This window comes from Benincasa hispida, chromosome 9, assembly GCF_009727055.1.
Source record: "Benincasa hispida cultivar B227 chromosome 9, ASM972705v1, whole genome shotgun sequence".
NCBI lineage: Eukaryota > Viridiplantae > Streptophyta > Magnoliopsida > Cucurbitales > Cucurbitaceae > Benincasa > Benincasa hispida.
This window is the reverse complement of record NC_052357.1, coordinates 74,431,322-74,447,911: the sequence shown is the minus strand read 5'-3', so window position 1 is coordinate 74,447,911 and position 16,590 is coordinate 74,431,322. Positions and strand designations below refer to the sequence as shown.

The 16,590-nt window shown below is 36.4% G+C and overlaps 1 protein-coding gene across 3 annotated transcripts; it reads right to left on the bottom strand.

The window, feature by feature from the left end:
• Positions 1–1,247: 1,247 nt before the first annotated feature.
• On the bottom strand, positions 1,248–8,147 carry LOC120085883 (protein transport protein Sec61 subunit alpha-like). 3 transcript variants are annotated; one of them, XM_039042142.1, is made up of 8 exons: positions 7,950–8,147; positions 7,151–7,351; positions 3,713–4,086; positions 2,804–3,031; positions 2,342–2,696; positions 2,126–2,253; positions 1,852–1,987; positions 1,248–1,669 (listed from the first exon to the last, which is right to left on the bottom strand). In XM_039042142.1, the coding sequence occupies exons 3-8, from the start codon at positions 4,054–4,056 to the stop codon at positions 1,430–1,432; spliced, it is 1,431 nt and encodes a 476-aa protein (XP_038898070.1). In that variant the 5' UTR covers positions 4,057–4,086; positions 7,151–7,351; positions 7,950–8,147; the 3' UTR covers positions 1,248–1,429. The 3 variants fall into 3 exon arrangements, with proteins under 3 accessions (XP_038898070.1, XP_038898071.1, XP_038898072.1); XM_039042143.1 differs by having other exon boundaries at positions 7,151–7,240; XM_039042144.1 differs by lacking the exon at positions 7,151–7,351 and having other exon boundaries at positions 7,950–8,146.
• Positions 8,148–16,590: the final 8,443 nt, after the last annotated feature.

Sequence of the window (16,590 nt, the reverse complement as noted above, 5' to 3'; positions counted from 1 at the left end):
ACTAAACCTTAGTAAAAACTCGAGGAAAAAGTGTAAATGATTGAAATCTATAGATTAAATGAAAATTAAACTCAAAATACAAAACTTAAAAATAAAGCTAGGGCCAATGCTATAAAATTTTGAAGGGTAGGGACAAACCAAAATTGAGAAACTATAATGATTTTCTTTTCTTAATTAAATTTTAAATGAATAAATAAATAAAAGGTAGGGGGATGCCACTATAGAAATGGGTCTTTCACTTTCCATCATGGGTATTGACTAAAAATATATTCAAGCTTTATTATCTTTAAAACCAAATGCATAATAATTTTAGAAGTTTATACCAAATATTTCTAAAAATTCAAAAAAGTTTCAATTATACTTCTAAGCTTCCAAAATTTTTATATTTACTCTGGAACTTAAAATTTATATTTTAAACTTTATAACTGTAAATAAAAATAATAATAATCGTGTAGAAGATATTATTTACAATTATATAAGGATTTAGATTGTCATTATCACTAATTTTGTTTCAAAATACATCATTAAAATCGTTTACATAATCATTATTTTACACATCTTTTATCATATTAATTTATGTAAATGATGTTACGAATGATATAACACACCTCGTTTTTACAGATATCTATCATGCCAATTTCCTTCTTATTTTAACGAAAAACTGTTGGTACATATTTCCCATTGAATCTCGCTGTTACCGCCTACTATGATCTTCCTTATTTTTCTCACCTCTTCTGTATCATATATACATAGGTTGTAATTTGAATAACAAAGGATGAGATTTTGCCGTGCATTTCTGATTTCACCACAACGAAATTCAGCAAAGAAATGCCAGCAATCAACCACCAACAGAAAGACGCAAATGAAATCATTCACAAAGCCAGCCCTTTATTAGATTTTCAAAAGCGGGAAGAATAATAATAATTAAAAAAATTTAAATAAAAAAAAAACAAACAAGCAAACAAATCAATGCAGTTAAAAAAAAAAAAGTAACATGTGTAATTGAAAAGGTTCTAAATACCAATTGTTCCACATAAGGAAGAAAAGGCGGAAGAAATAATCCCGTGTTACATATTGAAAATTTGGAACTTCAAAAACCTATAAACACAGTAGCTTGCTTTCCTAATCTGAACAACAATCGGCAAATCGACTCCTTTTTTCTGTTAACTTTACGGTATTGTTGTTGCGGGAAAAAGAAACATGAACACGAAAGTAGAAGCACAAAAGAGGTGTGGAGATTCAGAGTCTCATCTCAAGATGAAATTATCTGTGCTCTTATAGTGAAAGAAAGCTAGATTTATACCTGGTTATTCGTCTTTAGATCTTAAGATTTGTTAATAATAAGACTTGTGAAAATCCCTAGGCACCAAAATTGACAGAGAGCTCTTTGGCACCACCAAAGTATAAATTAAACTGAACGAAAAAAAGTTTAGAAACCAAACAGACCCAGTTCGCTGACTTTCTCCTTCTCGAAGGTCTCAAAGTACTGATAGATAATTGTCACTGCAAGTAAAATTCCGGTTCCAGAACCGATTGCTCCCATGAAATCAGCCAGCACAGTCAATGCACCAATGCACATTCCTCCAAATGCTGCAGCTGTGGGTATGTAACGGTTCAACTCTTTCTGTAAGTTAGATTCACGGTGTCCAGGCATGACCATTTGTTGTTCCTGCAAATCGAATCAAAGCATCGACAAATCAAGAATCACTCAATCAAAAGTTCTACACCTTCAATTCTTAAACTACAGTGAGCATACTTTTCATTTTAACACTCCATTTTGTGGAATAGATATGATAAAAGCAAGAAATTTAATATTTTACTGAAAGAAAGCACACAAGATCAAATCATAACCTTCAGCTGCTTGGCTACATCTCTAGCAGAGGAACCAGAAACTTCAATCCAAGTTTTTGAGAAGAGTGCACATGCCGATAGCATGAAGACAAGATAGAACAAAGCATGGAAGGGATTGGCTGCCATATCAGCTAAGCTGCAAGAAGAAACATCACGTATTACACAAAAATAACACATAGGTGATACGCAATATAGAGTACATTTTTTTCTCTATATAATTTTCTTTGGGGTAGTGGGAGAGGGGGGTTATTAGCAGGAACACTAAGGATATTACCTTGATGGTGGGGTGATGTAATAAGCAAGGCCACCAACAGGGACGGATTGGCCGTTTGAATACTCAGATTCTTTCCATATACCCAGAAGATTCACCAGAAAGTTCCCACTGTACTTCCTATACAGTAACTGCAGATACAATTCCATGCAATCAGTTAGGAGGAGGCATTGACAAAGTGCATATCAGTTGTGCATCAATGTAATAAAATGAACTTACCTGAGAGATAAAGTAAAGGTTGGAAACAAGAGCAGAGTGAAGGATAATTGGCATATTGGAAGTGTAGAAAAGCTTAATTGGGTAAGAACCCTGTTGCCCACGGGAGTTCTTTGACCTCACAGGCAGAACCACCCGGAACCCTTGGAAATAGACAACAATTAAGAAGATCAAAACTGTAGCAAGCAGATTTGTCACATTAGGAAGATTCTGCCTATAGAATGCTTCCCGCAATGCACGAACCTTGTCTGTCCGGGTAATCAGCAGATGGAATAATGCAATGACAGCTCCTTCAAATTCAGCTCCTCTTCCACTGTTAATGGTGGTCGGACTAAATGCCTTCCAAATAATGTTCTCGCTACAAAATCCAGACAATTTGGAAAGTCCATTAATGACAGTGTGACCAGAAATATGTCAACGCATAAATTTGATGAAAAAGGATGACATAAAGGTAGGAGAACTTACCACATGTTGGTTGCTATGAAGAGGGAAATTCCAGATCCTAAACCGTATCCTTTCTGGAGAAGCTCATCCAAGCATATGACAACAATACCAGCAAAGCACAACTGAACGATTATAAGAATAGCATTTCCCACGCCAAGTTGGCTAACGCTACCATACATTCCCGAAAGAACATAAGCAACTGCCTCACCAACGGCTATCAGGATGCCCAACAATTTCTGTGCACCGTTTCTGAGTGGAAAATAATAGGAAAAAGATATATTCATGTTAAATTAGAATACAGGTGAATGTGGAACAAAAAAGAAATTATATTAGCAATATGGTATCTCAAATCCCAAAAAGGAAATATTATTGTGAAGGATCAATGCATTCACAATCAGCTAGAATAATAACAACACTAGGAAAAATGGAATGCTACAAACTTTAGGAAAACAATAGAAACCAAAGAAATTACCCATTGGTTAGTAAATTATAATAGATATCATCATACTAATCAACGGGAAAGGCAGCCACAGTAATTCAAGTCATCATTGTTCACCAATACGCACGACTTAAATAAACTATAGTATGCATCATGCATCCAACTTCAACTACAAACTACGGCTTTGTAACAGATATTTATTCAAACCAAGTATTTAATGTGGGCTATGATTCTGAAAAAAAAAATTATATGTAGACTAAAAAATGAGCAAAAAAATCTGACAATATAGAAAAACTACTGCAATACACGATTGGAAATGGAATATCTACGGGGAAAAATCTTCAATGATTGCAACAGGAGGATGCATGGTCAAAACACATCGTTGTAAAATTGCCAAACCATATCAAATAATATTTCCATCTACAAGTTCTAACAATCAGCAAGCACGGTAAAAATCAACAAACAAATCGTGAATTTATATACAAACTTACAAGAGAGCACGGTCCTCCCGCACATTATTGTCGACTTCAATAATCTTGGACCCAACCAGGAGTTGCATCACCATCCCAGATGTGACGATGGGAGTGATCCCAAGCTCCATGACAGTACCACGATTGGAAGCAAGGATCACACGCATCCAATAAAACGGATCTGCACCCGTGGTGGAGTGAATCCCATACAGAGGAAGCTGGCTGCATACCAAGAAGATGAAGAGGGCGATGACAGTATAAATAACCTTCTCTCTGAATGGAATTTTCCGATCTGCACTCTGCACCTCAGGGAGAAACGAAAGGAACGGCCTGACCAGATGAAGGACTCTAAACCCACCACCCATCTTCCTTCAACCAACTTATTATCAACAATGCTGCATCAATATAGAGAGAGAAAAAAAAGGTCAATAATCGAACATTAAACATACCCGTTCGACAGATCTAGAAGGCATAGATAGAAAATTCCAGATCTCAATCGATTCTTAGAACAAAATTGGAGATTGTCCAAAATAACCCCCTTTTCACATTTCAAAACTAGCACGCTGAATTCTTGTTGAATTAGTTTTCCTCGAACCTTCTCGAGCGAGATAGGGCCCAAGATTGTATTTGAAACGTTGTGAATTCAAATTACCCAGTCGTTTGAAAGGACAAAAATACCCATGCTTTAAAAAAACCCTTTCATGTACACGGAAACCATTCCGACGATCCAACTCCTCACCTCGTCCGAGATATCCCTGCTTTTTCTTTGAAATTTTCCTTCTCCATGGTTATTAGCATCCATAAGCTTAAAGCTTACTTATTTCAGAGGTATTTCATTATTTCCTTATTTAAGTATATTGTTTCATCTTAAATTAGAGTTTGGCTAGGTTTTTTTAGAATGCACCTGAAATATATGAGAAATCTGGGTTGGATATTATCTTTCTTGCAATATTTTGTTCCTTTTTTTTGTGTATATGGTCTGTTAATGATTTTTTGGATACAATACATGCTATTTTGATTGAATCTGTTTGAATCTTAGTCGAGATTCGATGAAGTGGGCTCGAGATCATTTGGATGTGTACAGAAATTGGGTGTAAAACCATTGAGTTTTGGACATTTTATATACAATCTCTGACCATTTTCCAACAAATCTAACTTGTGGTTCTCATATTGCAAAAAAAGTCTCGACACTACTACAAAAACAGTGTTTCTTTACGTTTTTTCAATGTCAAGTGTCACTTTTCTTGACATTTTGAAAAAACGTCAAGAAATCCAGTGTCAAGAATGTGGATGTTCTTGACTACGAAAAACGTCAAAAGCAATGACACTTGACATGTTTGAAAGGTAAAGAATATTGGCATTCTTGATAAATAAATAAAAATGTCAAGAACAGTTTCACTTGATATGTGAAAAATGTCAAGATATACTTTATTTGATACTTCAAAAAATGTCAAGAATATAGGTGTTCTGAACAAGAACAAAGTGTAAGCGCAAAACTTCTTGACAATTTCCATTTGTCAAATATATCTATATCTTGACACGTTTAACTCATCAAGTATGTTTATGATTTTTTTTAAATTTTAATATAGATGTTTACCTACAAATTGTTCATGTATTTTGATCCAACAATCACATATGGTGTATTATATTATAACAAATATCCATCAAACCAAACACATTTCAATCTTATGAACCAAAATTTCCTCCAATACATTTGACAAAAGATAATTGTCATTATAAAACTTTACAACTCCATGAAGGATTTTCTAAGTTAACTAGAAGAATATGGATAGACCCATATGAAAATTTCCAACAAAATATAAGGAATATAATTCTAAAGGTCAGCCCAATATGAACAATTTCAAAAATTACATTTCCAAAACTTCTATCCAAACTACCATCCACCCAATATTAACGATACCTTTATTCATAATTGTAAATCTAGTAAGAAAAGATGATGAGCAATGAGCTAACCTTAAAAAAAAGTGTGGGAAACAAACAAGTTTTCAATACATACAACTAGTCATTTCTAGCTCTACAATATCAGAAACTTGAAGAAAGTAAGACAAATTATAACTCTTCAACTACATTTGTGTATCACATTATCTTAAGCACGAAATTTTTTATTCAGAAAACCAAATTAACACAGAACCAGTGAAAGTAATACTCAAGCAACAAAATCCATTGAATTGATATCAATACCTACATGTTCTAGTTTTCCAGGTGGATCAAAGTAATCTTTTAAAGAAAACTAAAATTCATTATCAATAATCAATTAGTTTTTAAATAATTAAAGAATCTTAATTAACCATAATTCAAAAACTAAACACACTTCAATACTTTTAAGCACTTAGAAAGTGAATCCAAACACATCCCTTGTCAATCCAAACACAATGCATGTAATAAGATGTTTAGAAATGGAGGAAGATATTGGTAGAAAGTATGCAATAGAGCAAAAATTTTAGAAGTGGAGAAAGTGTTTGTAGGCTTAATTTTCAAAAATTAAAAACAAAAAACCAAATAGTTGAGGTCATACCAATTTAATTTAAGCATTTAAAGATGAGGATTTAATCTTTCAACTTTTAAAATTATAAATTTAGTTTATGGACTTAATTTTTTAAAATTTTATCAATCTCTCCAATACAACATTGAAAGTTTTAGTTGTTTTTTAAAATTCATCAAATGAGCTCATACAACATTGAAACTCTACTTGGTCACTCGATGATCTGCAAATCTATAACAGGCACTCAATGGTCTGCAAAAAGGGAAGCCAAAATGCTTTCAAATACATTCAAGAATTGTCCACAAACAAAGGAAAGCAGCAACAAGTTAAACAAAGCAAAGCAGCAACAAATTTCTTTGTTTCTTCAAATGGGTTATAGTTTAAAATTTGAATTGGGCACTCAATGGTCTGTAAAAAAGGAAGCCGAATTGCTTTCAAATACATTCAAGAATTGTCCACAAACAAAGCAAAGCAGCAGCAAAGTTTTTAGTTTCTTCAAATGGGTTATTTGTTTTGTTTTTATTTTATAGTTCAAAATTTAAATTGGGCACACTCAATGGTCTACAAAAAGGGAAGCCAAATTGCTTTCTAATACCAATCAGTGCCCAGTTCAAATACCATTGAGTGCCAAATTGCTTTCAAATTGCCCAGTTCAAATTGTTTTTATTTGTTTTGTTTTATTTTTATTTTATAGTTCAAATTTTGAATTGGGCACTCAATGGTCTGCAAAAAGGGAAGTCAAATTGTTTTCAAATACATTCAAGAATTATCCACAAACAAAGCAAAGCAGCAACACGTTTTTTTGTTTCTTCAAATGGGTTATTTGTTTAGTTTTTTATTTCATAGTTCAAAATTTTAATTGGGCACCCAATGGTCTGCAAAAGGGTAAGCCAAATTTCTTTCAAATACATTTAAGAATTGTCCACAAACAATAGAGTGCATCAGCTAAAACTTACATCAGGGCGGGTGGCAACTTTTGGCAACTCACGATCAACCGCAAGCTTCGAAGTTGCAGGTCAAGGGGACCGGTTAATCGAGAGCGAGACCTTTGCAAAGGAGAATGAGAATCAGACTCTGATTTAGCAATCCCTCTATTCAATTTGCTCACCCTAGGAGTTGCAGGTGATGTCTTGTTGGGAGTTTCAGGTGTAGAAGATCTATTGAGAACAATCAAAATGTACTAACCGAAACCATACAGAAATGGAGTAGAAACCAAATAACCCAAACAAACCCATCTCAAATTCCCAAAGAACATCCACAGAAAGTTGAATTTTAGCAACATTTCAGCACCCTCAAGAACAATTTCAATCAGAAATCAAGCAGAAACGATAGTTCCAACAAGAAAAAACAGCACAAACACTAACACTAACTCTCTGAAAGAAAAAGCCTAAAATTACTTCCAAGTAGATCTAACCGTCAGAGGATGAGATCTTGAAGAAACCACCGTCAAATCAACAAGCAAAATGTTGACACAAAGAAATCCAGAAACAATAATAGAGCAGCAGGAGAAAGGGCTCCCTTCTTCACACGCTAAAATAATAGAGCAGCAGCAAAACCAAATAATACAGAAATATTGAGAATAAAATAAAACAGAAAAAAGGCTAGGGAAAATGGATCCCTTCACACGCTAAAATAATAGAGCATCGGTAAAATCAAATGATACGGAAAGATTAAGAATCAAAGAATAGCACCAAAGGACTCCCTTCTTCACAAATCAAATATATTCAAAGCCTTACAGGTGGTTTCCATCGTTACCTTCTTCGATGTGAAAGCACCGGCGACAGCGCAAAAGCTCTTCCCGACAGCGTGAAAGTTCTTCTCGGCAGCGTGAAGGCACCTTCCCAAACCCTAAGTTTACGATTTCACAGAGGCGGCGATCTTCACACGATTCAATATTTTGTTTCTCACGCTTATGTTTAATTTGGAGAAAAAAGTAAAAATAAAAGGAAAGTGGGGGGAAGGTCAGCGCCTAAATTAAAACTCTCTCCACTTGACAATTTTTTAAATGACGAGAGAAAAAAACTAAACTTGACATTTTCAGAAAATTACGTCGGCTTGAAAAAGTGGGGGATTCGGCGACCTTTTTTTTTTTTTTTCAATTATTCGATGTTTTTCTTTAAAATTAGATATTACCTGATTGTTTTTTTTTTCATAAAAAGATCTAGAAGTTAAAATTACAAATATCGAGAAATGTGGTTTTTCTAGTAGTGCGAATATTAATCTCAGAATGCTATGCATTCTTTTCGATCTTGTACTGACGTTAAGACCCAATCTCGATGAAAAAAGCAAAAACGGACTCGCTGGCAGACATACTAGGGACAGACAGACAGGTTGTTCCTCAATGGTACTTCTTTAAGTTTAAGACAGCACTTCCATTCCATGGATGACGACTCTCCAGGGCTTCCACCTTACGCTCGAATAAGACGAAAGGCCTTGCTATACCATCTCCAGCGATCCACCATTAGTAGGAACAGATGGCAGAGGTGAGCAAGAAAGCTACAGCACGATTCGTACGATCTATACCAAACAAAGGAATTGATAAAGTGTTAGGTAGACTGTTTTTTTGACATCTTTGGGATGTCAAGTTAGTTTTTAATAGGCCTTTGTGTCATTATATTCTTCTGCATAAGGTATAAGAGGATAGGGAATAAGTTATTAGCTATAAGTTGCTAGAAAATAAGGTTTCTTTTGGGTGGGAGGAATTTGATATTGTGACAGGTTTGAGATATAGTCCCAAGCGTGAAGTTGATTTTGATTAAGGTAAAGCTCTTAGACTTAGGAAGTTGTACTTGGGAGGTGGGTCCAACATGAATGGGACTGAGTTGGACAAGGATTTCCCGGATTATGAGGTTGAGAGTGATTAGGATGCGATGAAGATGACTATTTTTTATTTAATCGAGTTGGCCATGATGGGAAAGAAACAAAGATAACACATGAACTGGACTACGTTGGGGATGATTGATGTTTGGGAGGATTTTGTAGCTATAGTTAGGGCCACGTGATATTTACAAAAAAACCATGAATAGCTTACAATGTGCACTAAAGGGAAGGTTGCAACGTACAAAAAAAACCCGCAAATAATAAGTCACCTGAGTCATAGAGCTTGTATGGATCTTCGTTCACTTTTCAGGTTCGTGAATTTCGTTTAATCGTAATTGTTATTGATACTTTAACTTTATCATGCACTTACCGGAGGTGTTTGTTTTTTGAATCGGTAGGTTTGAGCATACGAGATAGTTTCATCCTTTAGCAGACGAGTAGCAAGTAAGGTTTCAGTTGATGCAATATCATGCATCATGCGATAGAGTTGCATGTATTCACCTGGAGCAAAGGTGATTCATTTACAAGTTTTTTGGGTCGCAAGTGGTAAGTCATACTTCATTAAGTTCTATATGATGGTATGGTGTTTAGCGTTCTAAATTTTTTCTTGTTATTTACATCCAATCTCGTATAAATGACTCATTATGACCAATGAAGAGGAAGCTTACTTTGATCATACATTGGATCTTCCAACAGCATATGGGTATGTAGATCCGTAGCCTCCTCAACCAGAGAATGTTGTTCGTGGTTCTGATGATGGATCCGTGATGGGTGGCTGTTTTACAGATTTTATACCCACTATGAGTGAGCCACCTATAGTATGTCCTCAGTGTTAGGGTTGATGCTCTAAAGTCTCGTGTCTTGTAGTTTGTAAACAGTTTGTACGAACGCTTGTGATGTATAATGTATGATATTTACTTCACTTCTTGATTTTGTTCAGTTGAATGTTTTATTTGCTTTACCACGAACCAATAAACTAAAATCCTTGGTTATCTTTATGTAACTTAAGCATGTATATGGTGACATACAAGTGGATCATGTCTTAAAGGATAACCAAAATGGTCTATAGTATATGGATATAGGAGGGAAACCTTATCTTGGTAACGCTACGGATGTGGTCCGTTTTGTGGAATAGTTACAAGTGTTGTGATTTGTCACAGATGGTTTGATCCTGATCATTCGTGTAGGGGACATGCGAGCGGGGGCATCTGATGCGTTGTTTTATGTGATGAAATAATGGAATGAAATGTGATGATGGAAACGCATTAAGCAACCAGTGTTCTCAGCAGAATCCATGTGTAAACCCTACTGAGTTTTCTGGCAAGTCCAGGGTCGAACTCAGGGACTAAGAAAAATGGTATGCGGTGATAATTTCCAAGAAGACTTTGCGGTAACCAATAAATCAAATAGTTGTTTTGAGTTGTTGTTTGCGGTATAAAATAAATGTATGCGGCGGAGTTACGAAAAGAGTTGATAATATGGAAGATGCGATGAATATGCGGGGAACAGGTTGAGAAGGGGTTCATCTAACACTTCCTAGGATGCGTTTATGTTATGCGATCATGCAACACACATACAATAACAAATCATCTCTCAACGCAAATGCTACGGCTTCTAGTACTAGAATGCGTGCGATATATGCAATGAGTCTATAGGACCTACATATAAGCATATATTCTTATTATGCGATGAAAAATGACACACACACAAATAAGGCGACCACATAATATCATAACCTATCTCTAGGATGCATGCGATGCATGTTAGCAAACAGGGCTTATCTCTAAGTCCCTATCTATCACTTATACAGATCTAATCTTGCTCTTTCGAGTCTAGATTCTAACCAAGCTCTCTGAAGTCTTAGGTTATTTCTTTAGACTCTCTCTCGAGTAGCTCTAAAGGGATGTTGGGCGCAGCATAAGACAAGATAATCGCATACGATGAAGATCCTAGGTCATATTAGCTTAGTTCTTCTCAACCCATTCGATAAAGTTAGCTACTCATGCGTGCTTTTAAGAGAGTGAATAGATGTAAAATAGCAAGTTCCATTTTATAGATAAAAAGTTGAAATACAAAATAACAATGCAAGAAGAGAATAAAGAGCCTGGTAGCAATCTCTTGCTTCCCAAGACTTTTACACTGTCTTTTCTACTCTGTTCAAAAGATAGTCTCACTCTCGCGAGAGTCATCCCTCTCTCTGCTTTCCACTACTCTGAGTTCTCTCTCGAGCTGACCAGAGTGATCTTCCAGCGTCTCTTCTCTTCTCTCGCTCCGCCTTCTAAATAAAAAGGAAAACTATGAACACGGCTGTTTCCTTCTGAGGAAAAATTCTCTAACTGTCCGAACTCCTTCACTGAAGGTTACCTTCAGTATTTATAGAGCTTCGGGGTAAAAGGTTGTTTCTCTCTTATGATTGCATTAATGGGATGGCATTAATTCTCTGTCTGATGCGCCGAATATTTGTCATCAAAAAGTTGAGTGTACTTGCTACATTAGTTCGTTAGCATCTTGTCAAGTTAATTCAGAATCGACCGTCATCAGCTTTCTGTCCCATCGTGATTTATTATGCTTTTCACCCAGCTACGCTCACCAAGTTGCGACGACTCTATACGACAATCCTTCTTGAGCAGATATTTGCGAGCACAAATCACCTCCTGTTACGGTGACGCTACACTCGACCGTTGTTTTCTTGTGATCGCATTTTACGCTTTGCGTCAATGCATATTCTGCATAAAAATATAAAAGTTAACTGTTTTTATGTAATAAACTCATACGGCCGCAATGTTATAAACTTAATGTTTTTTGGACGCAATCTTATATATTTTATCAACGCAAATCTGCATTGTTTAATAACATAACACTGTAATAATGTGCATTTCTGCCCGTTATCAGCGTCCTATTCAAAGAGTTTGTATAAGACCTGACCATGAAGTGTTAACGTCTCATTATATAACGTCGTTCATGACAGAGACTTCACTTCACTAGGATGACCACAGGTAACATGACGTCAATCCTAAGTGAGTTGAGAACTCCTGCCATTGAGGGTGGTCCTTTGATTTACATGGGTGGGAGTGGCCAGGCTGCCAACTCGAGCCTACCACTTTGGAGATTCGTCTAATTTGGGAGCTAGAAACTCAGCTACACAAGATGGAATTCACTCATTCCCCGACGCAGGGGTAAGTAGATAGATAGCTCCCTTAAGGGTTGATTCCAGGGCTTGAATGATATGGCGCCACACACCTTCTCTNCCACACACCTTCTCTTGGCCCGAGAGGTGTTCACACATAGTTGGACTATGTTGTATTGTTCATTAGAGGGATCAGTGGTACTTAAGGAGTGAGATATAACTACAGGGGCAAAACAGTAAATTGGCCCAGTTGTACTTACGAACATCTGTGAAGGGTTATCGTATTCATGATTGGTTATATCCAATGGACACATAAATAAATATGTGGTAAAAAGAGTTCAGTTGTCGGTCTTTAGTGGAATGTCTGGCAGTTAACGGATAGTGGATCTCATGGTTAAAGAGTTTAATCAGCTATTCACCTACCATTGGAGCTTCGAGCCATAAGTCCATAAAGTCCTCTTGGTAGCTTGGATAAAAGTTGAGAATCAGTATTTGGGTCAGTTTGAAATGTTGAAATTGGCAAGTGGGAGTTCGATTATATATGATATAATTGAACTGGTTAATTATATATGATATGATTGACTAAATGTATGAGATATATTATTTTGGAGGAAATTAGATATAAATATGATTTATATCAAATAGAGAAGAAAACACTATAGTAGATATATGATATCAAACTATAGGTTAAGAATATAATATGATTATATTAATTAATTAATTAATTGGGTAGTTATGTGATAATTGGCCGAGTTTTTCTCCGGATTCGTGCGAAAGTGGGAAGTTTGATTCAGTTCTTGTAACTGAAGAATAAAAATGAAAATTGTTTTCATTTTGTAAGAGACACGCAAAAAATCATTCACGGTGTGAAAGTATACGATCGCTTAACATTGAGAATCTATACGATAGTGCCCGTCTTCCTAAACGATCGAACACCCGCGTACTAAACGATCGTTCGCAATTTATAAATGATCGCTTACGTTTACTACACAATCGTTTAGCGCGCTGAGCGGAACTAAACGATCGCTTACCATTTGATAGACGATCGCTTAGCTAAATCTACACGATTGTGTACCCCAACCTAAACGATAAGCACTCGACTATATGATAGTCATCCCTATCTCCCACTTGTTTGTTCGTTTTACACGATCACTTTTCCCTCCTTCCCTCTACCAATTCCATCAAAGTCTACCATTTGGATTCTCACTCTGAGAATACCGAGGGCTTCGAGTGGTGGTGTCATCCCTGGATGCTTGTGTTTGTGCGCTGCTATTCGTGTAGACGACCGTGTTGCTGCTAGGCGATTGCTTGCTGGACAAAAAAGAGCGTGAGGAGTTCATTCACGTTGGACCGAGTTCTATTGAAGACAATCTTCAACTGGTACATTCTCTTAGTCTATTGTATTTTTTTTGTTAAAAGCATGCCAGTAATTAGTGTTTACAATGCATATATGTTTGTTAGAATGTATGTATGGTAATTCTGTCACAATGAAATCAGAAATATCCACTTCCACTCATAGGCACTCTTGTATAAGAGTTCCTTCAATTGGTATCAGAGCCAAGTTTCTGATATTCCAATTTCATTGATGCAAAGAATTGGATGTACATTCTCGATGGGTTCAACATGTCTGTCTTCCTTTTAATTTTAGATTGTTTATGGTTGTGCGGATCAATGGAGTTTTCTGGGATGAAACCTCGGTTTGATTAATTCTTTTACGTTTTCAGTTAATTGTAAAGGCCTCTGCGTTTTTTGGCATAATTAATTATTATCGAATCTGTAATTTAAAGTCAGTTTGAGTTTTGAGTCGTTTGTGAAGAAGTTCGGAACAAGGGTTGTTGTTCTTCGAGGAAGAAGACGATCAAGAGTTGATCTGGTCGTGTAGACGATGGGATAGGCGATTGCTGAGTATCGGATGTTCGGACGTCATTTAACGCGCGCGCACACTAGACGATTGTTTAGCTCAATAAGCTTCATTGTTTAGTACCTGACTAGACGATCGTGGAGCAAATCGCATGGTAAATTGTTTACCTTTTCGCGTGTTAAGCGATCGTCTAGACGATCAGGCTTCGTGCCTCGTTGTCGTCTAAGCGATCGTTTAGCATTTTGCGCTATCGTCTAGTGTGCGCTAAATGATCGTTTACCTGCGACGTTTACTAAACGATGGAGCTTCGCTCGACGGTTCAAGACCCGGTTTGCCTGTGAATCGGTTAGCTTGATGAAAAATGTAATAGATAGAATTATTTCATTCTGATTTTGTAAAGGTTCATCCTGGTCCATTAATCTTTGGTTTATACATGAGATGTATGTTTATTTATATGTCATATGGTATGTACATATAATAAATCACACCTTAGGTTATGCACTAGTCATGCATCGTCTCTTTATTATAAATGTTATAATTTAGAGAAGCATGATTTAAATTACGTAAGAGCATGCTCATGCATCATATACTATAAGAGTTATATTTATGCGTGCATAAAAAGCATCGACATGCATCATCTTTATATTATAATTGTTATAGTATAAGGTTGTATGGAAAGCATGTTTGCTTGGTTATTACATGTATATAAAAGTTATGTATAGTAATGACCAGACATTGCATGAAGCATGACACATAGGTTATTTTATAAGCGTTATAAATACCTCGTTATGTGGTAATGTTTTAGTTGTTTCTTTTTAAATGTTAAAGAGAAATTAGAATTAAAAGCAATAAGAAAGACATGCATGCTTACTTAGGTTTAATTCATATTTTAAAATGTTTAAAACTTAAATGACATAGAACTAAGATCACGGTTCTAATATGATTGGCAACCCTTAGGCTTTAATCTTAGTTTAATAGGGTTAAATTGACTAATAAAAGGTTAAAGTGTAGCAAATCTATCTATAAGGGACCTTTTGTCTAAGGCGGGTTCTGTCTAGGCTGGGGTATTTAAGTTGACGGAAACGTAACACCCCTACCTGGGAACTTACCTGGAAAGGTGAATTAGATAGATTTGATGCATGCATGCAAGTTAAGGATAGTCCATTAAAGTGTTTAAATTTGAATACTTGAACTTGTTTATTTCATAGACAAAAGTTGTTTATGAGTAGGCTTAAAAAGATGACACAGACTAAAATCAGTAGTTGGATTGTCTAGGTTAATGAACCCCTAAATAAAACATTCAGTGGGAGGTACTTGGGGCATATGATGCTTCATTTAAACCTTTCACGTTTTCCTCATATAGTCCACACCGTGAGATTTACCCTCGACCTCGTGGCACTCTGGGAGTGTCCCCCTAAAGGATGGTGTTTGGGTAGGTCAATATCAAGGTGGATAAAGAGAGTGTTCATAGTAAGTGGGAGTGGGAAGTGTAACAGCATATCCCACGGTCTCCCTCGTTGGATTGAATAAAGTTTCTGCACATCGCCTCGAGGCATCCTAGGAGTGTCCCCCCCTATAGGATGGCAATATTGTGTGTTTCTTTATTTGATCTCTTGTAAAAGGATAAGGCTACTTAGTCTCTTGTCCTAATCTGTTTCTTCCCTACAGTGGGCTCATTAGGGCGGGAATCTGGCGCCAAAAGCGAGGGGTCACACTTACATGGTTAACAGTTCTGGACCAAATAAATGGTGGTTGTTAGGTTCAATTCCAAGAGTTAGTTTTGCCTAATGGTTGAGAATGTCTCATCCTAGTGAAGGGGCATCTAATCACCTACTGATGACATTTGTCCCGCCTCGTTGGGGCATCATTGCAAAATAGAAGTCTTTCACTTAGGGTACTTGGAAACTATTTTGCTAAAATTAATTGGTTAAAATGTGGTTTAGCAAAATCTTATAAAAGTTTATTCATTTTTTAGCAACAAGTTTTTTGAAAATGGCTACAGCTATTAGCTTTGCTAAGCGCCGAGAAACTTACTGGCGATAATTTTTAAACATGGAAACACATGATCATGACTATTTTAATCATCGAGGTTCTCATGTTTGCTCTTAGAAGGCCTGTCCTCCTATTCTAGCTCCCAATGCCGCTCAAAATGTTCGGGAGGCATACGAGCGATGAACACGGGCAAATAAGAAGGCTCGAGCCTATATCTTGGCAAGTTTTAATGACGTCTTGGCCAAGAAGCATGAGCCCATAGTCTCAGTGCGTGAGATCATGGAGTCCCTGCGGGGGATGTTTGGACAACCGTATGAACAACTCAAGCACGAGGCTCTTAAGTATATATTCAACTCCAAAATGGAAGAAGGAAACTTTGTTCGTGAACATGTGCTTAACATGAAGGTCCACTTCAATGTGGCGGAGTTGAATGGGTCTACTATCGATGAGTGCAGTCAGGTTAGCATAATCTTGCATTTTTTGTCGGAGAGCTTCCTGCACTNGCATGAGGCTTTAAAATATATATTCAATTCTAAAACGCAAGAAGGCACCTCATTTCGTGAACATGTGCTAAACATGATGGTCCACTTCAATGT

Excerpts from the sequence above, each read along its gene's own strand:
- LOC120085883 (XM_039042142.1), bottom strand. The coding sequence starts at position 4,056 with ATGGGTGGTGGGTTTAGAGTCCTTCATCTGGTCAGGCCGTTCCTTTCG. Across the intron at positions 2,254-2,341 it reads ACCTTTACTTTATCTCTCAG|TTACTGTATAGGAAGTACAG; the intron begins GTAAGTTCATTT and ends TTGTATCTGCAG. Across the intron at positions 1,988-2,125 it reads TACATCACCCCACCATCAAG|CTTAGCTGATATGGCAGCCA; the intron begins GTAATATCCTTA and ends TTCTTCTTGCAG.